General features: G+C 42.2%; 2 protein-coding genes across 3 annotated transcripts in view; one reads left to right on the top strand and one right to left on the bottom strand.

Annotated features, from left to right (window-relative positions):
* LOC123504038 (serrate RNA effector molecule homolog) overlaps nt 1–13673 on the top strand; it is a 29531-nt gene extending 15858 nt beyond the window's left edge. Inside the window, exons 12-19 of one of the 2 annotated variants that reach the window (XM_045254291.1) lie at nt 17–205; nt 643–819; nt 2593–2836; nt 3314–3486; nt 4545–4684; nt 6833–6982; nt 9872–10046; nt 13106–13343. In XM_045254291.1, the coding sequence (XP_045110226.1) occupies nt 17–205; nt 643–819; nt 2593–2836; nt 3314–3486; nt 4545–4684; nt 6833–6982; nt 9872–9941 (1143 nt within the window). In that variant the 3' untranslated portion in view covers nt 9942–10046; nt 13106–13343. Of the gene's footprint in view, nt 1–16; nt 206–642; nt 820–2592; nt 2837–3313; nt 3487–4544; nt 4685–6832; nt 6983–9871; nt 10047–13105 lie in introns of both variants that reach the window. The other variant, XM_045254299.1, reaches the window with a different exon arrangement.
* Nucleotides 13674–17723: 4050 nt separating this feature from the next.
* Nucleotides 17724–22386, bottom strand: LOC123504057 (zinc finger protein 33B-like). Its single transcript, XM_045254325.1, has 2 exons — nt 21725–22386; nt 17724–19163 (listed from the first exon to the last, which is right to left on the bottom strand). The coding sequence occupies exon 2, from the start codon at nt 19029–19031 to the stop codon at nt 17916–17918; it is 1116 nt and encodes a 371-aa protein (XP_045110260.1). The 5' UTR covers nt 19032–19163; nt 21725–22386; the 3' UTR covers nt 17724–17915.
* Between the last annotated feature and the right edge of the window lie 4031 nt (nt 22387–26417).

Below are 26417 nucleotides of genomic sequence, written 5' to 3'. Positions count from 1 at the left end.
TAACGACCCCAAACAGCTACGGGACTGTGAGTTGGGCGCCATCGTGAACAGGGACCTGAGTCGACGCATCCGTACTGTTAACGGCATTACGTCCCATCGCTCAGTGGTCCGTGCTGACATTAAACTGTCCGCCAAGATTATTCAGAACCTGGACTCGCGCTGGGGACTGTGGGCTGAGGAGGCTGCTGCAATACTGGAGAACCCGGTGAGAGGCTGGGGTGTGTCTGGGGGCTGTGAGAGAGAGACAGGGGAGGGAGAGTGTTGGGGGTGTTGTGGTGTTTTGTGTTGGGTTTGTGAAATAAAGAAAGAGAGAAAGAGAGAGAGAGAGCCTAACTTATCACACCATATATCACCATTTCACATCTCATCTACTTTACTCTAAGCTAACCTAACCTAACCATTTCTTATTGATGTCAACTAACCTAACCTATTTCTATTATATTACCATTAGTGGTATTCCTAACCTGACATTATTATATTACCATTATTTATTTAACCTAACCTAACCTAACCTAACCTTACCTAACCTTACCTAACTTTACCTAACTTAACCTAACCTTACCTAACCTAACCTAACCTAACCTAACACTATATTACCATTAATTATTTGACCTAACCTGACCTAACCTTCCGACCCCACAGCTGCTGAGCCTGACCTCCTCATCGAACCCTGTGCTGCGGAACATCACGGACTACTTGATAGAGGAGGCCAGCGCGGAGGAGGAGGAGCTGCTGGGCGGGAACAGTGGTGGTGGTGGTGGGGGCTCGGAGGAAAAGGGTGAAGGCGAGGCTATTGAAAGAGAGCCTAGTCTTATCAAGGTGTGTGTGTGTGTATGTATGTTTTTTTTTTTAATGGTGTGTTTGGAATGTGTGTGTGTGTATATGTATGTGTATGTTCACTACTACTACTATTGTTATTGTTGTTATTATTATTATTATTATTATTATTATTATTATTGTTGTTGTTATCGTTATCATTATCATTATCATTATTAAATACTACCACTACTACTTCTACTACTACTACTACTACTACTACTACTACTACTACTACTACTACTACTACTACTACTACTACTACTACTCCTACTCCTCCTACTACTACTACCTGCCTTGTATCCTTTTCACCCGTATTCATTCCTTAACCCCTGAACATGATGACACGTATTTAGCATGATGAGGGCGCAGGTGACACATTCGCTGACACACACACTGGGTCACGGCTGCTTTGTATTAAGATGGAGTGTTTGCTTTCCCGGATACTGTATGAGACCTCAGAATGTAGGTCATGTATGGTACAGTGGCAGACTTGACTCATTATTACAAAGGTGTATAACTCGCATCAGGATAATAATAATTTTATTTATTTATATATATTTTTTTTATTTATTTATTTATTTTTTTATTTATTTATTTATTTATTTTTTTTTTTTTGTGGTACCAATAGATTAGTTTACCGTAAAAATAAAAGTTTCCTCTCGTTTGTCATCTTCAGAAAATGGCGTTGTCTAAATTTTGAGTGGCTTTATTTCTTATTGTATATGCCTGTTATGAAAAATCATCAATGTTTCTGTAGTAGAGAGAGAGAGAGAGAGAGAGTGCTATGTCTTGATTTACGCGTGTTTAATTTACGTGTTTTTGTTAATACACCAAAAAAATATAATGAACTAAATTTGCGCGATGGATTTGCTCCTACACGATTTGGACCACATCCCACATTCCCCCTGCTATCTAGTGTTGCTTAGGAGAATTACAAGTTTGTTTTACACCAATTTTAAAACACGCCTCTTGGAATGCATCTATTGTGTAAACCGAGAGTTACCTGCATCTCTTACCATCATCATTATTTCTGTAGTAGAGAGAGAGACAGACAGACAGACAGACAGAGAGAGAAACAGATAGACAGACAGACAGAGCTACATTTGAGTCATGTATCTCCCCACCCCCAGCCGGGTTATGGCAAGAGGAGCTGTTTTCTCCCTTTCCCTTTGCCCTGAGTGAAGCTTTAACCCCTTTGGCACTGGGACGTATTTTTCATTATAGTTTTAAGTGTGATTAGATGATTGTCTTGACATTATGAAGGGTCTATGGAGGTCAGAAGTTTAATGGCCAGGCCTTCACTATTTCAATCCCGATGTGAGTTTGTGAAGCTGTCTTGACATTATGAAGGGTCTATGGAGGTCAGAGGTTTAATGGCCAGGTCTTCACTATTTCAATCCCGACGTGAGTTTGTGAAACTGTCTTGACATTATGAAGGGTCTATGGAGGTCAGAGGTTTAATGGCCAGAGTCTTCACTATTTCAATCCCCACGTGAGTTTGTGAAGCTGTATTGACATTATGAAGGGTCTATGGAGGTCAGAGGTTAAATGGCCAGGTCTTCACTATTTCAATCCCCACGTGAGTTTGTGAAGCTGTATTGACATTATGAAGGGTCTATGGAGGTCAGAGGTTTAATGGCCAGGTCTTCACTATTTCAATCCCCACGTGAGTTTGTGGAGCTGTATAAAATCATCAAATAGTAACCAGAATGAGTACAGAAATGTGTAATGGTACTGAAGGGGTTAAATACCCTTAAATGACCCTTGTTTCAGGTGCTGGACAGACTGCTACTGTACCTTCGCATCGTTCACTCCGTCGACTACTACAACCACTCCGAGTACCCCAACGAGGACGAGATGCCAAACAGGTGTGGCATTATGCACGCCCGCGGCATCCCACCCTCCTCCAAGGTCACCCCACAGGAGGTTCAGGATTACTGCAGGGCCTTTGAGAATAAGATCGGATCCTTCTTGCAGCCACTCACCAGACTTACTGATGACGAGGCTAAGAAACTGGGTGAGTCTTGGGGTGTTTGGTGTTTTAGGGTGTTTGGGGTGTTTTGAAGTAGTTTAAGGGTGTTTTGGGGTGGCTAGGTATATTTAGGGTGTTTTTGGGATGGCTAAGGGATGTGTATGGATGTGTTTGCAGTGTTTAGGGTGTTTTTAGAGTGTTTGCAGTGTTTTAGTGTTTTGGGATGTTTTCTGAGTGTGTTTGCAGTGTTTTAGGGTGTTTTAGGTGTGTTGTGTGTGTCAGGTGTTTTAGGTTGTGTTTGGGTGTGTTTGGGTATTTTTAGGATGTGTTAGAAGTGTTAAGGGTGTTTTAAGGTGTTTTTCCACCCATAATAACCGTAGAATCACCCTTTTTTCACCCATAACCACCCTTGAATGACACTTTTTCCCTCCCTTTCACCTTGTCTCCTTTTCTACCCATAATGTACCTTTTTACCCATAATGTACCCTTCTATCCCTAATCAGTCTCTTCCACCCACCACAGGGCTGAAAGAGGCAGAGGAGGAGGTGGAGAAGTTTGTCCAGAGCAACACACAGGAGGTGGCCAAGGACAAGTGGCAGTGTCCCCTCTGTGGCAAGAAGTTCAAGGGAGCTGAGTATGTACACAAACACATTCTGATGAAGCACGCTGAGAAGGTCAAGGAGGTGAAGAAAGAGGTGTGTTTTGGGGGTGTTTGAGAGCGTTTTCAGTGCGTTTGGCAATGTTTTTTAGTGTGTTTAGGGGAGTCTTGAGTTTGTTTGAGCTTGTGTGGTGCTTTTGGATGTGTTTGGGGGTGTTTTGAGTGCATTTGGCTGTTGTTTTGGAGTGTTTGGGTGTTTTGAGTGTATTTTGAGTGCATTTGGGGATGTTTTGAGTGTTTGTGAATTTCAAGGGAGCTGGGTATTAACACACACATTCTGATGAAGCACGCTGAGAAGGTCAAGGAGAAGAAAGAGGTGCGTTTTGAGGGTGTTTGGGTGTGTCTGGAGATGTTTATGGATATTTGGGGGTGTTTTGGCAGTGTTTACGGATGTTTTGAATGTGTTTGAGGGTGATTATGAGTGTGTTTGGCAGTGTTTAGGAGTGGTTTCAGTATGTTTGAGTGTGTTTAGCAGTGTTTAGGGGTAATTTGAGTGTGTTTGTGGGTGTTTTGAGTGTGCTTGAGGGTGATTTTGGGGCTGTTTTGAGTGTTTGGCAGTGTTTAGGGGTGTTTTGAGTATGTTTGATGTGTTTGGCAGTGTTTAGGAATGTTTTTAGAAATGTGTTTTGATATGTTTTTATGTTGGGTGTAATCTGGTGTGTTTCAGTGTTTAGGGGTGTTTTGAGAGTGTTTAGCAGTGTTTGAGAGGATTTTCAGTGCGTTTGGCAGTGTTTTTGAGTGTGTTTAGGGGTGTCTTGAGTTTGTTTAAGCTTGTGTGGTGTTTTTGGATGTGTTTGGGGGTGTTTTAAGTGCATTTGAGTGTGGTTTTGGAGTGTTTGGGTGTTTTGAGTGCATTTTGGGGTGTTTTGGGTGTGTTTTGAGTTTTTCTAGTAACCTGGTGTGTTTTGTGTGTGTGGCAGTGTTTGGGTATTTTTGGAGTGTTTGACTGTGTTTTTGCTGTTTGAGAGCTGTTTTATTGGTGTTTTTTGGGTTTAAATGTGTGTGTGTGTGTGTGCGCGTTTAGTAAGAAAAATAAATAAATAAATAAAATAACGCTAACCTAACCAAACGCAAACGTATCCCCAAAACAAACAGGTGGACTACTTCAACAACTACCTGCGTGACCCTAAACGGCCCCAGCTCCCTGAATACCCTGGAAACAAACACGGAGGCCGCAAGGAGGACCGCCCAGACCCTTACGTGGCCACCTACCCCCAGCACGTCCCTGATAATAGGTGCGTTTTTTTTTTTTTTTTTTTTTTTTTTTCCTGTTTGTCCGTTTGTCTGTTTCGAGATTGATAGAAGAGTTTGGCATATGTAAGAGGTGATTGTGTTTTTTTTTTTTTTTTTTTTTTTTCATTTATTTATTTTCTGATACTAGGTACGTTTGGCCCCGTTTGTCCGTTTGTCTGATTGAGAGAGTTTGGCATGTGTAAGAGGTGATTGTGTGTTTTTTTTTTATTTATTTATTTATTTATTTATTTATTTATTTTTATTTTATTTATTTTCTGATAATAGGTGTGTTTGGCCCCGTTTGTCTCTGTTTGTCTGTTTGTCGATTTGGAGATCTGATTGGAGAGTTTAGGACATTTAAAGGGTGATGTGTGTGTGTGTGTGTGTGTGTGTGTGTGTTTACCTAGTTGTAGTTTTCCATGGCCTGGGCTTTACGCTGGTGTGGCCCCGTCTCCATATCTACACTTATCCAATTTTTCTTTAAAGCTCTGCACACTCGTTGCTGACACCACTTCTTCACTCAAACTGTTCCACGTCTCAACACATCTTTGCGGGAAACTATATTTTTTAACATCTCTCAGACATCTTCCTTTTCTCAGTTTTTTACTATGTGATCTTGTGCTTCTAATGTCATATTCTTCTCTCAGGATCAGTTTCTCATTATCCACTTGGTCCATTCCGTTGATCAATTTATAAACTTGTATCAGCTCTCCTTTCTCCCTTCTCTGTTCCAGGGTTGGTAGATCCATAGCCTTTAGTCTCTCCTCATATGTCATCCCTTCAAATTCTGGAACCATTCTTGTAGCCATTTTTTGAAGTCTCTCCAACTTCCTTATGTGTTTCTTTTTTATGGGGGGTCCACACTACTCCTGCATATTCCAATCTGGGTCTTATTATAGTACTTATCAATTTCTTCATCATTTCTTTGTCCATATAGTGAAATGCTAATCCAATATTCCTCAGCAAATTATATGACTCTCTAAAAATTCTATCAATATGGCTTACTGGTTGATTGTTTTCTTCCATCGTCACTCCCAAGTCCTTTTCCTTTTTGACTTTCTCCAGTTCTACTCCATCTCCCATCTTATAGATTCCCACGGGTCGTCTTTCACTCTTTCCCATTTCCATGACATGGCTTTTGTCCACATTGAATTCCATTTCCCACTTTTTACTCCATTCCCAGATCTTATTTAGGTCTTCTTGCAGTATTTCACAATCCTCTTTTTGCTTTATAACTCTGCACAGTTTCGTATCGTCTGCAAACAGATTTATGTAGCTGTGTGTGTATGTAATTCACTGTTTGATCTGCTGCAGTCTCTGACGAGACAGCCAGACGTTACCTCAGAGCTCATTATTTCCGATTTTCGGATAGGCCTGAGACCAGGCACACACCACACACCGGGACAACAAGGTCACAACTCCTCGATTTACATCCCGTACCTACTCACTGCTAGGTGAACAGTGAACAGTGAACAGTGAACAGTGAACAGGGGCTACACGTCAAAGGAGACACACCCAAATATCTCCACCCAGCCAGGGAATTGAACCCTGGTCCTCTGGCTTGTGAAGCCAGCACTCTAACCACTGAGCTACCGGGCCGTGTGTGTGTGTGTGTTTATTGATTTATTTGGTGTTTTTCTTTAATTTTTTCTATATTAGTTCCCTTATAATAGGTACGTTTGGCTCCGTTTGTATCTGTTTTATCCGTTTGGGTCAAGAGGAGGGACTTTTAAAGAGGGGTGTAGTGTGTGTGTGTGTGTGTGTGTGTGTGTGTGTGTGTGTGTTATTATAATTTTATCTATTTCTCATTTTTATCTTCTATTATTTATTTACTTATTTTGTTTGCCACATGATAATGATAACTAATAATGATGATAATATATTTTTGTATCTGTCTGTCTGTCTGTCTGTATGTCCTGTATGTATGTATGCCTATCAATTTTCTCTTCCTTTCCTTTTCTTCCCTTTTCTTTTTCTCTTCCTTTTATTTAAATTTTTCTGTTCTTCCTTCTTTTCATTTATTTTCATTTTTGTCATTCTCTCTCTCCTCTCCTCTTCCCTTCCCTTCCTTCCCTTCCTTCCTCCACCACTCCTCTCTTCCCCCCATCCTTCCCCACTTCCACCCACCACTCACCCCATCCCTGCCACAGGTACGCTGGCTATGGGGGAGGGTATGGGAGGCAGTACCCAGCACACAGCTATGGGGGGTACTCAGGAACCTACCCCAAAGATTACTACGGCAGAGGGGACCCTTACACCAGGGAGCCCTATCCACGCCCCAGGGTTACCTATAGATCAAGGTGAGAGAGAGAGGGGTGGGACAGAGTAATGGGTGTGGGGTGTTTTGTGTGTTTGGGGAGTTTTGGTGCATTTTGGTGTGTTTGTGGTGTTTTGTAGTGTTTTCTTGGGTGTTTTGTGTGTGTGTGTGTGTGTGTGTGTGTGAGAGAGAGAGAGAGAGAGAGTAGGGTGTGTTTTTGGGTTGTTTGGTGTGTTTTGTGTTTTCGGGGGTGTTTTGGTGTGTTTTTTGGGCTGTTTGTGTGTTTTGGGGTGTTTTGGTGAGCGAAGAGAGAGAGAGAGAGAGAGAGAGTGAGGGGTTTTGGGGGTTTTGTGGTATTTTTGGGTGTGTTTATGGTGCTCTGTGGTGTGTTTTTTTGGTGTTTTGTGTGTGTGTGTGTGTGTGTGGGGGGGTTTTGTATTATCAGTTTGTTTTCTTAATTTGTTTTTATTGTGAGAGAGTTTTTGTTGAGAGAAAGATGATAAAGATTTATTATTATTATTATTATTATTATTATTATTATTGGTATTATTTTTATTATTATTATTATTTAATACTACTACTACTACTACTACTACTATTATGTGAAAGAGAGAGAGGAAACATGGCATCCAGTAAATTGCTCAAAATCATTTATACTTGGAAAATAAATTGTTAACTTGTGAATTGTTGAAGGTCACAAATTGCTTGAGAACATTGATATGGTGAAAATATTCAAAGTGAAGTGAGAAACATTCAACAAAACAAGAAATAAGAATACAACTTTCATGGTGCACGTTGGGGTGATGTGGGAGGGCAAGGGAGGCTGGAATTTGTTGATTTATGTGTTTAGAATTTGCAATGTTGAAATAACATGAGATTAAAAAAAAAACCTGGTCATTTTTTCATATTACAATGATCATTTAGAGTAACACAAGTCAAGATGCTTCGCTGGTGTGGCAGATCTTGAAAGTTACAAAATTCCACGAGGTGTTTGTTTGAGCCGCCATATTTGTCATCACTCATCACAGCTGATCGCAGCACAGAGGCACTTCACTTCCCATGACAGCTGATGGTGCATGGTAAACATCGTCAGGAAGGTCAGCATGTGTCATCTTGCTGTCAGTTGGAGGTTGTTACTCTAGCAATGACCAGCCTTTGGTTATTGCAGTTGAGAGGTGCACAAAGGCATTTGATAGAGGACACACCGTAGTGTAGTGGTTAGCACGCTTAACTCACAATCGAGAGGGTCCGGGTTCGAGTCCCGGAAAGCGGCAAGGCAAATGGGCAAGTCTCTTACTGTGTAGCCCCTGTTCACCTAGCAGTAAATAGGTACGGATGTAACTCGAGGGGTTGTGGCCTCACTTTCCTGGTGTGTGGAGTGTGGTGTGGTCTCAGTCCTACCCGATGATCAGTCACTACAAACTCTGAGCTCTTACCATAGGGGAAAGGCTGGCTGGGTGACCAGCAGACAACCGTGGTGAATAACATGCTGCTGCAGGGACACCAGGGTGCCTGCCGAGTCACTCATAGATGCAGGCCTTCCACAAACAGATTAATCTATTTCACATTAATTCCTTTGGGAAAATTGTTTTGGTTCACAGTGAGACCTGTAACAGTGTATAGCTTAGTTCAGTAAACTTTTTTTTTTTTTTTTTTATTTATTTATTTATTTATTTTTTTTTTTTTTTTTTTTTTTTTTTTTGCCACGGTAAGGCCTATAGGCCTGTAGGCACACTTGAAGAGCATTTAGGAAGCGCTGTTCAGCTTCCGTCCATTAGTGGCGCAGGCAATTTTATTTATAGTGGTGGGCATATTAGGGCCCATACCACCACCCAAACTCATCTTGAGTGTAACCACCTAGAACCTAGACAAATGGCAAAGTGTTTTAAGGTTGTACGTGGTGGGATTCAAACCTACGCGTGGACATCTGCCTGATCCCACCACCACCACCTTATCCATTGCGCCACTTTATGTAATTTTTACAATACAGAATCCCTTCAGGAACGTAGCCCTCACATAAATGGAGAAATCCCAGTTCTTAGATGAAATATTATTCCACCATCCAACCCTCCCTGCTGAAGTGACTCTGGTCAATTGAAAAACTGGTCCAGTGTCCTGACTCCAGTTGGGAATCAGAGCAAGGCCACATGTCCAGCCAAAACAAACAGGGAACTGATGTTTGCCTCCTGCCAACACTGCCACACTCACCTGGATTTAGCTGGATTTGTCTGTCTTTGGTTTTTTCCAGGTCTAAATTTTGTTTGACCTGAGGGTAAAATTAATTGAACTATCTGTACAAAGCCTAAATTCTTCGAGGTTAGGAGTGTTAGAAGTTTTAGGGTTCCACTGTATTCTGAAATGCTTTGCTCCCTCACCATCACTGCTCTCCAAAGGCTCCAGTTGATGATACTCGTGTTTTTGTGATTCTGGTGATGGACTGGCAAGATTTCTAGTTTATTAAAAGGAGAAACTGTCTTGAGAACTCGGCTAACTGTCTGTGTGGCCTTGGAAAATTGTCATGGTGGGAGGGAAGGCATTTCTGAATGTGGGCGTGACTGTGACTGGTAAGGTGAATCTTTCAAAGTATTTCCAACTTACTCTTCAAGTCAATGATGATTCAAGAATTTATTTTTTGAGTAATTGGTTTTGCGCAATTTACTGTCGAGCGATTGGTTTTGAGCAATATACTTAGATTCAGGAAACACACACACACACACACACACACACACACACACACACACACACACACACACACACACACACACACACACACACACATGCACGCACACACAGTTAACCTAACCACACACACACACACACACACACACACACACACACACACACACACACACACACACACACACACACACACACACACACACACACACTAAGCTGACCTGACCTGACCCCCTGGCCGCCACCCTCTCCTCAGGTCGGGCGACACACGCGAGGTCATTGGTTACCACGACCTGGATGCTCCGGATGACACAGACATCTTTTAGAGCGGCGGCGGCGGCGGCAGTGGTGGTGGTGGTGGGGGGTTGGAAAGGGGTAGAGCACCACCACCACCGCTACAAAACACCTGGTTCTTGGTCACCCCAGCCTGAGTAAGCCTCTTTCTGTGATTTATACCTGTTCTCTTGGCTGGATGGGGTGATGAAGGGGTGCTAGAGGGGTGTGGGGGTGTGTAGGGTGACTGGGTAGGGTCTGGGTAGGGTGATAGGATGGTGAGATAAGAAAAACAGAGAGAGGAAAAAGAACAGGTATTATTTAGAGCGAATTGTGGTGATTTGTTGAGATATTCCTTACTTTTACTATCATAGGGTGATGGTAGGGTGTGCCAGGGTGTGTAGGGTGACTGGATAGGCTCTGGGCAGGGTGACAGGGTGAAAAAAAATAGGAAAAAACAGTGATAGAAAGAGAAACAGTGATAAATTTAAAAGAACATAGATTTTTGGGTGAAATGTTTAGATATGCTTACTTAGGGTGATGGTAAAGTGTGTGTGAGCAGCTAGGGTGACAGTACACATGCCAGGCAGGGTGTGGGTGTGTAGGATGAGTGGGTAGGGTGTTGGCAGGATGACAGGGTGAAAAAACAGTAAGAAAATGGGATTTTTGAGAGAAAGATGAAAATTTTTAGACATACATTGGTTTTTAGCATAGAGTGATGACAATGTTTGTGTGTGTGTGTGGCTAGGGTGACAATACAGGATCCAGACAGGGTGTAGGTGTGTGTGGGTGTAGCTTAGATTAGGTAAAAGTTTGGTTTGGTGAAGTTATGTTAGCTTAGATTGAGTTCAGGTTAGGTTAGGTCAGGTTAGGAAGCTTTCGATTAAGCCCTTCAGTACCATGACACATTTTCATATTTATTCTGCTTACCATTTGGCGATTTTATGGACCTCCAGAAACTCATGTAGTGATTAAAATGGTGAGGACTCTAGCCATTAACCTTCCGACCTCTATAGACTCTTCCTAATATCAATAAAATCGTCCAATCACTTCCAACACTCATGGTAAAAATGTGTCCCAGTACTGAAGGGGTTAAATGAAGCAAGGTTAAATCAGATAAAAGTCAGGTTTAGTTGGGTTAGATTACATTTGATTAGGTTAGGAAGCTTTGGATTAAATTAAGCAAGGTGTGATTAGATTCAAGTTATGTTAGGTTGGGTTGGGTTAGGTAAGACTAGATTGTTAAAATTGGGTTGGGTTGGGTCATGAGGTGAGGGAGGTTCGGTTGGGTTAGACTAGGTGGTTAGGTTAGGTTAGGTTGGGTTAGGTGAGTGAGGTGAGCCCTATCCAGACCCTAATCCTTCACCAGGTACAGAGTAAACAGTTAACGAGGCAAGGCACAGGTGTGTGGCCAAGAGAACAGGTGGAGGTGGTGAGTGTGTCCCTGTTCTGTCCCTCACCCCTCACCCCTACCACACCCTGCCCCCCCACTGCCTCATCCTCACCCTAACTTAATGTAATCTCGCCTAGCCTAAGGCCTAACCTAATTTTATTTTTTTCCTAATCAAACTTAACCTATTGTAACTCAAACCTACCCAATCCAACCTAACCTAACTTCACCATAGTCTCACCCCAACCCAATGCAACTCAACCCAACCCAACCTAACCTAACCTAAACTAAAATTACCCAACCCAATTCAAAGCAATCCAACCCAACCTAATCCAGCCCAACCTAGCCTAACCTAACCTCAACTCAGCCCAACCTAACCTAATGTAACCTCAACCCAGCCCAACCTAACCTCAACTCAGCCCAACCTAACCTAACATAACCTCAACCCAGCCCAACCTAGCCTAACCTAACCTCAACTCAGCCCAACCTAACCTAACGTAACCTCAACCCAGCCCAACCTAACCTAACCTAACCTCAACTCAGCCCAACCTAACCTAACGTAACCTCAACCCAGCCCAACCTAGCCTAACCTAACCTCAACCCAGCCCAACCCAACCTAGCCTAACCTAACCTAACCTTACCCTACCTTACCCTAATCAAAAGCACACACTGTTTCAAGCTGCCTTTATTTTTTGTTCCTTCTGTTCATCCTTTTTCTCACTCTTAATCATCCTTTTCAATCCTATCTTCACCCTATTCACCCATTTTTCATCATCTTTTTAATTATTTCCAACTTTAGTCAATATTTCACTATTTTCCCTAGTCACCAATGTTTCACCCTATTTTCCTTAGTCATCAATATTACACCCTTTTTCATTCTTTTTACTTCCTTTTCACCCTTTCTTCATCTATTTTTCTAGTTATATCCACCTTTAGTCACCCTATTATCATTTTTCACCGTTTTTTTCTCTTTCACCCTTATTCCAGCCTTAGTCACCCTATTTCAACCCTTTTTGCTTCCTTTACACTTTTTCTTCACTTTTTTGAAATCCTAAGCTTTACCTTACTTTAGCCAATCCTGTCTTAACCTAACCTAACCTAACTGTTGCCTGTCCTAACCTAACCTAACCTAATCTAACTTTTGCCTGTCTTAACCTAACCTAACCTAACCTTGCCTCTCCTAACCTAATCTAACTGTTGCCTAACTATTGTCCTAACCTAACCTAACCTTACCTAACCTAACCTAACCTAACCTAACCTAGCCTTACCTAACCTAACCTAGCCTTACATTATATTACCTCAACCTAACCTAACCTAACCTAATCTAGCCTAACCTAACCTAACCTAACCCAAGCCAACCCAGACACACTCGCCACCAAAAGATTATAATTCTTAGCCGAAAGTTGTAATTACTATTTTTATTATTATTATTATTTATTTTTAAGTCAAATTTCCATAAGTTTGTATTTTTATTTTATTTTATTTGTATTTTTATTTTTTTTTTTTTTTTTTCAATTTAATGCATGACCATTTAGTTTATTTATTTACTGTTGTTTTAGTTCACCCTGTATATTCTCATTTCATTTATTCATCTATTTGTTTATCTTATTGATTTATTTTCCACTGTTAAGTTTGTGTAGTGAAGGAAATATTGTCTTCTTCATATTGAAAAAGACCACTGCCAGTCTGACCCTGTGTGTGTGTGTGTGTGTGTGTGAGATTGATAATTAGGTATATATTAATGAAAATTTGATTACAGCTTTCTCTCTCTCTCTCTCTCTCTCTCTCTCTAACCTAACCTAACCTAACCTCATTTCTCCTCCTCAGGGTTGGCTACAGAGACTTGGATGCCCCTAAGGAAGACTACTAGGACCCCCCACCCTCACCCCCACCACCAACACCACAGGGTCAGGTCAGGTCAGGTCATGGCCTCTTGACCTTCCATATCACCTTGACCTTATCTAACCTAGCCTGGGATTTATTTTTTAATTAGATTTTTATTTTATTTATTTATTTTTTTTAGTAGGGGTATTTCTCTCTCTCTCTCTCTCTGATTTTTTAAAGTTTGTTTTCTTATTTTGTTTTGAGAGATAATTAAAATTAGTTTTATTTTCTTTCAGTAAGTAATTATATATTTTTTTCTGGTTATTTGTAATTAATTTGTTACTATTATTATTATTATTATTACTTTTATTACTATTACTAACTTTTTTATATTTAGTGTTAAGTCAAGACAAACAAAACAAACAAGTAACATTTTTCTCTGAACATTCAACACATCAATAAAATTTTTTGCATCATTCATGTCAAGAAATAAATTAAATAAAAAAAAACATTATTTATTTATGTATTTATTGACTCACTTCCATCATTTGTCAATAAAACAATCATTTTTAAAACACCTTACTTTTTTTTTATTTCTTTTTCGTTTTAATTTTCCGAGTCAGTAAGGTGTCCATACGTGTGTGTGTGTGTGTGTGTGTGTGTGTGTGTGTGTGTGTTAAGTATTGAAACGTACTGTATTTTTTCCCTTAATGGTCACTACAATGCCAGCTTGGGTACAATAAATCTGGCCTGCTGTATAGATCATTGTATTATTGTATGTATGTATGTGTAATTCACCTCGGTCATCTGCTGGTCACTCATAGACCGATCTTCGGGTAGGACTGAGACCACAACACACTCCACACACCGGGACAACGAGGCCACAACCACTCCAGTTACACCCCGTACCTATTTACTGCTGCCTCAACACACCCTACACATTAACACACCACAACACACTCCACACACCGGGACAGCGAGGCCACAACCCTCCAGTTACACCCGCACCTATTTACTGCTGCCTCAACACACCCTACACATTAACACACCACAACACACTCCACACACCGGGACAGCGAGGCCACAACCCTCCAGTTACACCTGCACCTATTTACTGCTGCCTCAACACACCCTACACATTAACACACCACAACACACTCCACACACCGGGACAGCGAGGCCACAACCCCTCCAGTTACACCCCGTACCTATTTACTGCTGCCTCAACACACCCTACACATTAACACACCACAACACACTCCACACACCGGGACAGCGAGGCCACAACCCTCCAGTTACACCCCTGCACCTATTTACTGCTGCCTCAACACACCTACACATTAACACACCACAACACACTCCACACACTGGGACAGCGAGGCCACAACCCCTCCAGTTACACCCCATACCTATTTACTGCTAGATGAACTGGTGTGTCTCTCTATCCATCTATATTTACCTATTATATTTCTTATCAATATTTCAATGAGGAGGAGAAAGAGAGGCAAGAAAATAGTGGTGAGAGAGAGAGAGAGAGAGAGAGAGAGAGAGAGAGAGAGAGAGAGAGAGAGAGAGAGAGAGAGAGAGAGAGAGAGAGATGGACTATATGGAATTGCAGAATGATACTGAGAAAATCTGGAAATGGAGTTAAAAGTGGAAATTTGAATTTAATACCAAGGAATGTCATGTGATGGAAATAGGTAAAAATAATAAAGAGCTACTTGGGAATACAAAATTGGAGAATAATGTGAGATTATAATGAAGAGGAAAGAAGAGAAAGAGCTGGGAGTGGTTATAAAGACATACTGGGTTGTTTACTTCAACATACAAGACACTGACAAATATCAGGATGGGGATGGCGTCTCATTACATGGATAAGTGTGATGAAAAGATCATAACCACTATGATAAGACCAGACTTGAATATGCAGCAGTGGTGTGTGGTGTGGTCTAGTGTGGTCTATACATATGCAAAATGATATCAAGAAACTGGAAAGAATCCCAAGGTGAGCACAAAGATGGTGCCAGAGATGAAGGACCTTCCATATAAAGAAAGACTGAAGGAAATGGAACTTTGGAAGAGAGACGGGAGAGAGGAGATCTATTAACGATGTATAACACAGTGAACCATAAAGCAAAGACGAGACCTGGTATCACCGATGGAAGATACAGACAGACAGATGAGAGGACACTTCCTGCATGATGTAGAGTCAATATTTGAGGAACATCAGTAAGTTCAATTTTCCACACAGGAACAGGATGGTGGACATCTGGAATGGTTCGAGTGAAGAGATTGTACAACCAGAAAGTATCCATCAATTTAAGGAAAAGTTAGCTAAAAGTAGATATGGAGACAAGTCACTATGAGCCCCACTTGAACCCTGTAATATACAACTAGGTAACACACACACACACACACAAGCAAGAATGGTGTAGTGCAGTGTGGAGTGGTGTGGTGTGGGAGGGGGATGTGTCGTTTACATGTGACAGTGGCTACAGTGAGGAAGGGTTAAAGTTGGTCGAGATTAGAACTGTTCGGTTAAGGTGGTGTCAAACAGTGCCACTTTTCATGACGTATACCCATTTTCTTGCTGGATGGGGTGATGGTGGGGTGTGTAGGGTGACAGGATGGTGAGATAGGAAGACATTAATAGAGAAATACCAAAAAAAATAAATATAAAGATAAATATAAATGAAAGAACTGATGAGATGTTGAAATACTGCCTACTTTACCTACTCAGGGTGATGGGAGGTTGTGTGGGTGTGTAGGGTGACTGGGTAGGTTTGGCAGGGTGTTTGGGTGTGTAGGGTGACTGGGTAGGCTTTGGGCAGGGTGAAAGGGTAAAAAGGGTAAAAGAAATAGGAAACACTGGTAAAAGAGAGAGTGATAAAACTAGAGAAAATCTTTTTGGCAATGAAAATTTGAAATATACCTAATTTTTCTAGCTTAGGATGAAGATGTGTGTGTGTGTGTGTGTATTTACCTAGTTGTAGTTTTCCAGGGCCTGGGCTTTACGCTGGTGTGGCCCCGTCTCCATATCTACACTTATCCAATTTTTCTTTAAAGCTCTGCACACTCGTTGCTGACACCACTTCCTAACTCAAACTGTTCCACATCTCAACACATCTTTGCGGGAAACTATATTTTTTTAACATCTCTCAGACATCTTCCCTTCCTCAGCTTTTTACTATGCGATCTTGTGCTTCTAATGTCATATTCTTCTCTCAGGATCAGTTTCTCATTATCCACTTGGTCCATTCCATTGATCAATTTATAAACTTGTATCAGATCCCCTCTCTCCCTTCTCTGTTTCAGGGTTGGCAGATCCATAGCCTTTAGTCTCTCCTCATATGTCATCCCTTCAAATTCTGGAACCATTCTTGTAGCCATTTTTTGTAGTCTCTCCAACTTCCTTATGCATTTCTTTTTATGAGGGGTCCACACTACTCCTGCATATTCCAATCTGGGTCTTATTAGTATGTGTATGTGTGTGTGTGGCTAGAGTGATAGTACAGGGTCCAGGCAGGGTGTAGGTGTTTAGAATGAGAGAAAAGAAAGACTCATTAAAGATTTTCTAGACACTGCCACTCTTGGGAATATTTATAATTAATACTCCAAGTTTGCAATGTGTGGTGTATCTTATTCAGTCCTTCCTATGTGCAATATTCATTCAATCCTATAAATTGTACAGAAACAGTACAGTGGTATCTCGAGATATGAGCCACAATTTATATATATAGATATAGATATGAGCATAATTTTGAGATACGAGTCATACCTGGGGATGTTGCCAGTAGTATAGTAGGTGACTCGGTGCATTGGTCCAGAATCGGCTGAGCTCGTGTTTGCGCGTTTCCTGAAGATCTTGTGCACTGTAATTGTTCTTTCATCACTTTAGCATTATTTACTCAGTTTTGATTATGTTCAATGTTTACGTGTGACTGGTGCCTGCATCCTTCCCTCCCTCCCTCCTTCCATCATTTACCACCATTAGCTGAAAACGTGTCTCCAAGGTAACATCCCATGTCATGCATCCGTTTAGATATACTTTATAAGAGTAGTTTATCTATTTATTTTATCTTTTGTTATGTTTTATTATGTTTCTGTGCAATAATTATTATTTATAAATACTTTTCTCTTACCTGAAAAACTCAAAAATAAAAATAAGGTGCTTTTTGGGGAGGCTGGAACAGATTAGTGGCATCTCAATGGGAAAGATTGTTTTGAGGTACAAGCTCCATCACGGAATGAATTTCCTCATTCTCAAGGTACTACTGTATTGTATTACTTTATTGCACCTTGTTGGGTCTTATTTCTTTCTTTCTTTCTTTTTTATTCATTTATCTTATTAATTTTTTATCTTTAACCAAACCACTCTTGTATATATAAAACAAACATTTCTCAAACCAACTTAGCTGTTTGTAGTCTACAAATCTTGTTTCTTAGTTTTTTTTTTATACACATTTCCTGGTCTACTGTATTACATTAATGTATCTATTTATTTTGTCCTGGAGTGTGTTGCCATGGCAGCATTAGCACTGTACAGTGTAGTGTGTTCTTAGTCTGTTAATGAAGAACTGAGACTGAAGACACCAAAACACAGGGAAGGAAAACAACTTGCCACCATGTTACACACACACACACACATTTATTGAAAGGCACACCTGCGCCACCAACAAAACAACTGCTGCAGCCGTCACTCCCTCACACAGAACAACTCTGCTCTCATTACTCCCTCGCAGCACACACAGACACAGCCACCACCACAGGCACATCTGTGGCGTGGCCCCATCCACCCACACAACACACCACCTCAAAAGTGGACCTTCACATGTCTGGTAATATCACCCTTTGTCTTGAAACACTTGCCACAGTCATCACACTTGAATTCCCTCAACCCAGTGTGTCTGAAGGTGTGTTGATTAAGATAAGAAATGGTAGGAAATCTTTTGCCACACTCATCACACTCATAATTCCTAACACCACTGTGTGTCAAGCTGTGTCTGGTGAGAGTAGACTTTTCAGTAAATTTCCTCCCACACTCACCACACTCATAATTCTTTACACCACTGTGTGTCAGGCTGTGTGCGGTGAGGTTAGACTTAGTAGTAAATTTCTTCCCACATTCACCACACTCATAATTCCTAACACCACTGTGTGTCAGGCTGTGTGCGGTGAGGTTATACTTTTTGGTAAATTTCTTCCCACACTCACCACACTCATAATTCCTAACACTATTGTGAGTCAGGCTGTGCATGGTGAGGTTACCCTTTTGGGTAAATTTCTTCCCACACTCACCACACTCATAATTCTTAACACCACTGTGTGTCAGGCTGTGTCTGGTGAAGTTACCCTTTAGGTTAAATTTCTTCCCACACTCACCACACTCATAATTCCTAACACCACTATGTGTCAGGCTGTGTGTGGTAAGGTTAGACCTTTTGGTAAATTTCTTCCCACACTCGCCACACTCATAATTCCTAACACCATTATGAGTCAGGCTGTGTGCGGTGAGGTTAGACTTAGTAGTAAATTTCTTCCCACACTCACCACATTCATAATTCCTAACACCACTGTGTGTCAGGCTGTGTGTGGTGAGGTGAGACTTTAGAGTAAATTTTCTGCCACACTCACCACACTCATAATTCCTAACACCACTGTGTATCAGGCTGTGTGTGGTGAGGTTAGACTTAGTAGTAAATTTCTTCCCACAGTCACCACACTCATAATTCCTAACACCACTGTGTATCAGTGTGTGTCTGGTGAGGCCTTGTTTGGTGGTAAAAGTTTTGTCACACTGCTGGCACTCAAACCTGCTCTGTCCTGTGTGGCCAGAGCTGCCTGTCTCCTGGTGATCCTGGCCACCATGCCTGTGCCTCCCCAAACCTGAGGCTGAGTGCTGCTGCTGCTGCTGCCACTGGCTACCCATGCTACTGCCTGGCCTCACAGCCTCCACCACTCTCACCAGCACACACCATGGCCAGTCCTGCAGGGAAGGGCAGGCAGCCGTCAGTGGGTGGCGGCGGCAGACTGGACGCTGGGTAGGCTGGGCTGGGTTGGTCTGTGGAGCAGGGAAGAGTGGTGCAGTCATCACAAACTGTACACACATCTCACAAACACTACAGCACAAACTCTGCACCAGCTCTGACCGCTCTAAGTGATTCTAATGTAGCACAGCACAGGCTGCGCTGCACAGTGTACAGTAACTATTCACTCCCACACAAGTCACCACAGCAAACTACTGCCCTTACCTAGTTGGCTTCCTGTTCCCCTGACTCAGGTAAGGGGTAAGAAGCCACACTTTGCTGATACCCCAGTCTGTACAATACAAGTACTCCACATTTTGAATAACAATACAAACAGGCTGGAGAGTGCATCATAAGCAACAATAAGTTATAAAATAATTCAACCTCGTTATTCATAATATTCAAAAAGTAGATTCCCAAGACAAGCTGATAAAGCGGATTTGAATGACTCCCTGTTATTACATGTTATAATGGGTTTGGTATACGGTATAACGAGGACTTACTGTACTATAATTCTGGGTTTGAAAGTGCAACATATGCAGCAGGAAATACAACACAAACAAGGGAGAAGGAGAGTTGGATGAGATGGATTAGGTACAAACAGACTCAACAATTAACAGTACTGGTGAAGAGTGTCACCCAGGTGTGTGGCTACACATGTTTTGAAGAGAGTGACACTGACAAGAAACAACACTCTGTGGCACGGAATTCCAAGTATTAATGCTTTGAATACTAAATGATCTTCTTATATCTAACTGGGAGGGTACAGAGTAAATGTTACACTGGTGTCCTCTCGTATAGTTAATAGGGGAACGGTGGAACAGGTCTTCAGGCTTTATCGATGACACTCCACGGAAAATCTGCCAATATTTGATCAGATCATGACGACGTCGTCTTCCATGGATAGAATACAGATTTAAAGATTTTAAACGGTCTGGGTATGTAAGATGTTCCATACCACAGATTGTTTTAGTCCACCTTCTCTGCACTCCTTCCAGCATTCTCAAGTCACTAAGATATCCTGTGTTCCACAGAGATGAAGAATACTCTAATAATGGTCGTAGCTATGTGAGTGGTGAAAAGAAGTAACATAAATGAAACCTCACGATTAACTGTGGACTTCAAGATGTTCTCTGACACTCTGCTCGCTTTATGTATTATGTTAGCTACATGGTGGAACTTTGATGTAAACTATTGATGTCATGTTGACATGAAGTTATTTTTCAACAGACAAGGACCAGGGGAGACACTGGTACAAACATAAAGCTTAAGATAGTCGGCAAATATTTTGACTGCAGAAGTAAGACTGTGATTAATATAATTAACATAAATAAGAAATAGGTGAGGGCCCAAAACTGAACCCTGAAAGTAATTTACCCGTGATCCCAAGACTGAATAGCTTGTCTAAAAGAATTGAGGGACACACTGTATCAAAAGCTTTTGAAAAATCAAAGAGAATGAAGTCAACATTAATGCCTTGATCCAGCCAGGAAGTAACATGATGGTAGGTTAGTACTAATTGACCCTCAGTTGGTCTGCCTGGCCTGAAGCCAATTTAATCTTCACTTAGCAAATTATTAGACAGGGCGTAGTCATTGTGCATTGTGTTAAACAGTAAGGCTTGGTTTGGCGGGTCTAATGAGCTTCAAAGAATATATTTAACAGACATAAGTAAAAATGGCGTTGGCATTTAACTATTGTTTGCATAATTGTATTTAAGTACACAACAAATACAGAGTAAGATTCATGTTGTGGTGGTGATTGCCATGTTCTTGACCTTGTTCTTGTCGCTAGCATCCTAACCTAACTAAATCTTATCTACACCACACTTATTGTTTGGTAGGCTAGCTGCTGGCAGCAAGATCAGGATCAGGATGGACGCCATCACAACAAGAGCTGCAGGGACAGGCACCTCTTCCTAATATCAACCAACTTTTTATTTCTAATTTATATTATTCAGAAAGTTTCCTAGCTTGTGTAATTCACTGTTTGATCTGCTGCAGTGTGTGACGAGACAGCCAGACGTTACCCTACGGAACGAGCTCAGAGCTCATTATTTCCGATATTAGGATAGGTCTGAGACCAGGCACACACCACACACCGGGACAACAAGGTCACAACTCCTCCATTTACATCCCTACCTACTCACTGCTAGGTGAACAGTGAACAGGGGCTACACGTGAAAGGAGACACACCCAAATATCTCCACCCGGCCGGGGAATCGAACCCCGGTCCTCTGGCTTGTGAAGCCAGCGCTCTAACCACTGAGCTACCGGGCCGTGTTTGTGTGTGTGTGTGTGTATATATATATATATATATATATATATATATATATATATATATATATATATATATATATATATATATATATATATATATATATATATATATATATATATATATATATATATATATATATATATATATATATATATATATATATTGCATGGTACTGTGGTTAAAAGGTTAACTCACCGTGAAAGCTTTTCTCCATATCTCCGCCGCCCACCACAGAGAGAGCAGCAAGTACTGGATAAGTTTGTTTTAACACCACACAACACAGTAACAAGTGTAACAGTAAACAGTAAACACTCACTGGCAGTGGCAGTCTTCCCGTGAGACTGCTCGCCTCGGTGAGTGAGTGTTGGTGCTTCTCTGTGGAGGCCTTGGCTGACGTGCCGCTGGCCCGCTGGTGCTGACTCACGCCTTCCCATTTCCCGCGCGGCAATCACAGGCTACACCACTGCTACTCGTCTTGTCCACACTTGTTGAGGAAGGGACAGGTGAAGGGTGGAGCGTGGAGGTGGACACCAGCAGGGCACTGGTGTGTACTGTTTACTGTTCACACCACCACCACCGGTCCACCACCATCACTACCAGTGGCGGTGCGGTGAGCGGCAACGGCGGCAGACGGTCCGAGGACCGAGGCACAGCTTCACGCACGACCATGGATCAACTTGTCTTAATCTTGTCCTTAATTGTTGTGATTATCTTGGATTGTTATTGTTGTTAGGGCCGCGAAGATCTACAAATCCTTATGGGCCCTGTGTGGGTATCAAAAGAACGATGGCCGGCATCTCTTCCTCAAGAAGGCACAGGTAAGGCGGAGGACAGCAGGGCCAGACCTCGGAGGAATGATCAGGAGGAGGGTGCCGTGCACGGTGCATCCCGCTCTTCAGTGGAGTAAAGAGGCCCGTGAAGCACAATTAGGAGGTTATACTGACAGGAGCGGCGCGCCTATTTCTTTGTACTAAAAAAGTGAAGCCAGTGGGCGGATGTTAAGAAGTGGTGGGCGGAGCTTACATCACATCTTTACCCAAAACATTGCCTTCTCTCGTTAAAATTGCCGCTTTCTTTTTCATTACGAGAGGGAAACTAAGAAAGAACTGATGGTTTGACTTATGTAAACCACATGATAATTTCCTAAATATGTCATGTAGACCTGTTATTAACGGTGTTAATGGGAAATAGCTACAATGTTGAAGAAGAAAAAAAAAAACGTTTCTGGGAGAAATAATGAAGAAACAAAAAAAAAACAAGTAATATTTCATTTGAGTGATTTTTTTTTTTTCAATGCCCTCCCACTGACATGAAATCGCTTTTTTTAATGTCTTGCAGTGACATGAGATCACACATCATTCTAAATATGAGAGAGAGAGAGAGAGAGAGAGAGAGAGAGAGAGAGAGAGAGAGAGAGAATTAAATTTTGAAGTGTTAAGTAATTGCTATATACCAAGAAAAATCAACCTTCAGGGCAAGTTTCACCTGATATACAGTTTATTTATCCTTCATTTAAATGCACATGTATATGTACATACATTTTTACATCTACATGCACATACACGTACACATGACCTGGTCCAGCCAAACGTTTGCCACAGCTTCCCACCTCACACCTTAGTCCATTAAAGCTGGAAAACACTATATTATTTAATTTGTATTATATTTGTACCTTCTAAATCTTCATACCACAGTATGCCACGACTATTACGAGTCTGAAGGTCACATATATGGTAGGCAGCCTCGAAACATGGAGATAAGACGGAAAATAAGGAGCGCGTAACTGGAGCGCTCCCATGTATTTTCAATGGTCTGTTGGTAATACTTTAGGTGTGATGGGGGGGGGTAGGGGCAGCGCACTGGCTTCACTTTTGTGAAGACACACATGGTAAAATGCCGGCCAACTGCAGTGTTACTGCACCGCCAGACGCCAGTCCGCCAGACCGCCACCCGTCCCGGCCACCGATCCGCCGTGTGGTGCCGACACATTATTCATTCTTAGCGGTAGGAAGCAGCAGAGTCCCGGCACAGACGCTAGACGGTACAAGCGTCAAGTGGTACCGGAAATGATGCCGGCACATTCAGTTGTACCAGTACAGATGCGTCTCGCCGAGCTACCGAGACCGCGCCGACGCGCCAGGGCAGCCAGTCGGTACCAGTGTGGAGCGGTACCGAGAGTGAGAATGACTCAATGTTACCGTCTTACCCATCACCGCTCGCCTTGAGCCACCTCCACGCTGTATACAATTTGCTCAGTACCGTTTCGGCTATTTACCGGTACGGAAAATTTTAACCGGTACAGTACCGTTAAGGCTGGTACCGGAACTTGCCCACCAGTCCGTGAGCCGCGCTGCACTTGGCAGGACAAGGCGCTGGCCGTGAGGGACAGTGAGTGGTGGAGATGAAGATACCGATAATAGTGATATCTAGCCTCTCAGTAATCAGAGGTTAACTATTTAAACATGGTTGAGGACACAAAGTGGACAGTGGAGTGTGGGTGCCTGCTAGTGACACGGACAGCCGCCGCCGAGCAGTCTTTGGCTAACGTAAGTAATATATTGGTGTAACTCATCATTTCACGGTGGTGCCATGTCATAACCTAACGTTGGTAACCTCCAGGACAACATATCAGTGAACTAACACCTGCACATACTTATAAAAACCAAATAATTCAAATCTTGAAAACGTAAACAAACCGATCCCCTGACCCGCCGCCTCTCTCTCAGCCATTATCTGCCTCATCTCTCACTCATTACAGGCCAGACAGGTCACAAAATGGAGCCATAGGCCTAATGTTTCATGTCAGTTGTTGAGATATATCCGCAATTACCTGATTTGTGTGCTATGGAGGCTCAGTGAGAAGAAGCGGGCCTACCCATGACGTCACGTCATTACCAGCTCCCGCCCAAAATGCCGGTCCCAGATGCTCGACTTCCACTATTATTTGTATTTGTCTCAATTCATTTATTTCGAGTCACAAGTGCCTTTTAAGGGTTTCTAATGATAGTTCGCAGTGTTTTACGTGTCTTCCATGCTTGAGTTGAGTGAAGTACGGTGATGTAGAGGGTGTTTATGACTTGAATGGGAGGGCCAAGATACGGTAAAATTTTTACCTCCGCTATCTGTGATTTTTTATTTGAGGTTGTAGCGAAGTGTTTGTGTTTTCAAAAGATGGTTTATCATGAGAAAAGTGTGCAAGGCTCCTGAGAAGTTAAAGATGTGGACTTTAAGAATGATATGTAGTCCTGTTAATATTGTAAACAACGTCATTTTTAAATATTATTTTTCTAATAGGGCGAGTTGCCAGGTTTTGATATATCGAAATGATAGTCATAATTTTTGAAAAACGTTATCGATTCAGTTGAATGAAATTGGTGGGCTTTGAAATTGTGTTTAAGCAAGTCGAAGTTCTAATACTTTATTTAGTATATTTTTGAGCTATTTTTATTATTCCTTTTCTCGGCAATGTTTTTGTATTTTAGAAGTTAGTTTCGATTGATAACGAGTCAGAATTTTTATAACATTCGTGTCCAGCTGCCTTTTTGGGAATCCTCATTTTCAAAATGATTTGCGTAACGAATATATGTGACGTCATCAAGGAGGCCGACCCCCACCCCGGCTGGACCCAGGCCGATACCTGGCTCCAGGCCCGAGGTGTGTGTGGGTGTGTGGTGTGTGTGTGTGTGTGTGTGTGTGTGTGTGTGTGTGTGTGTGTGTGTGTGTGTGTGTGTGTGTGTGTGTGTGTGTGTGTGTGTGTTGCCTTATCTTTCGTTATGAGGAGCCCACCAGCTGGAACCACTGACACCCAGCTCCCAGCTGGAGGGTGTTGGAGGAAGGTGGTGTGTGTGTGTGTGTGTGTCATTTTCTTTCATGGTACTTAGTGTGTGTGTGTGTGTGTGTGTGTGTGTGTGTGTAATTCACTATGGTCGCCCGGTAGTCACCCAGCCAGCCTTCCCATTACGGAGCAAGCTCAGAGCTCATAGAGCGATCTTCGGATAGGACTGTGTGTGTGTGTGTGTGTGTGTGTGTGTGTGTGTTGCCTTTATCTTTCGTTATGAGGGAGCCCACCAGCTGGAACCACTGACACCCAGCTCCCAGCTGGAGGGTGTTTGAGGGGGAGGTGGCTGTGTGTGTGTGTGTGTGTGTTCTTTCATGGTACTTGTGTGTGTGTGTGTGTGTGTGTGTGTGTGTGTGTGTGTTGCCTTATCTTTCGTTATGAGGGAGCCCACCAGCTGGAACCACTGACACCCAGCTCCCAGCTGGAGGGTGTTTGAGGGGGAGGTGGCTGTGTGTGTGTGTGTGTGTGTGTGTGTGTGTGTGTCCTTTTCTTTCATGGTACTTAGTGTGTGTGTGTGTGTGTGTGTGTGTGTGTGTGTGTGTGTGTGTGATTCACTATGGTCGCCTGGTAGTCACCCAGCCAGCCTTCCCATTACGGAACAAGCTCAGAGCACATAGACAGATCTTCGGATAGGACTCAGACTGTGTGTGTGTGTGTGTGTGTGTGTGTGTGTGTGTGTGTCGTTATTTCACCGTTCTGTATACGTTTCATCTCTGGCGTCCTCTTTATTATCCTAGTCTGTCAACACAAACTGCAAGTAATAGCGTATAGCGAAATGTGTCCTATTCTTAGCGCTTATTGAGCAAGGGGAAGCTATGATATGTAGGAAACACATAGCCCGGAGCAAAGCAAGGTGCCTCTATCGCCTCGCCTCGCCCCGCCGTGTTAACCCCTGCAGTAACATGACGTGTTTTCATATTTATTCTGGCTATTACTCAATGATTTTATACAGCTTCACAAACTTATGTGGGATTAAAATAGTGAAAACTGGCCATTAATCTCTGACACCGTAGACCCTTCTTATTGTAAGCAAAATCATCTAATCACACACAAACTATCGTAAAATGCCACTTAAGGGATTAGACTCGACTCACTCAGACGCCCATAACTGAGTGCATGGCGGTAATTCAGTGCTGGAGATCTTAATGACAACAGTGCCCACAGAGATAGA

This window comes from Portunus trituberculatus, chromosome 2 (assembly GCF_017591435.1).
Source record: "Portunus trituberculatus isolate SZX2019 chromosome 2, ASM1759143v1, whole genome shotgun sequence".
In the NCBI taxonomy this organism is placed as follows: Eukaryota; Metazoa; Arthropoda; class Malacostraca; order Decapoda; family Portunidae; genus Portunus; species Portunus trituberculatus.
Note: the sequence above shows the minus strand (reverse complement) of the source record. Positions and strands in the feature narration are given on the sequence as shown.

What these genes read in the sequence shown, in the direction of transcription:
- LOC123504057 (XM_045254325.1), bottom strand. Translation starts at nt 19,031, where the DNA reads ATGGGTAGCCAGTGGCAGCAGCAGCAGCAGCACTCAGCCTCAGGTTTG.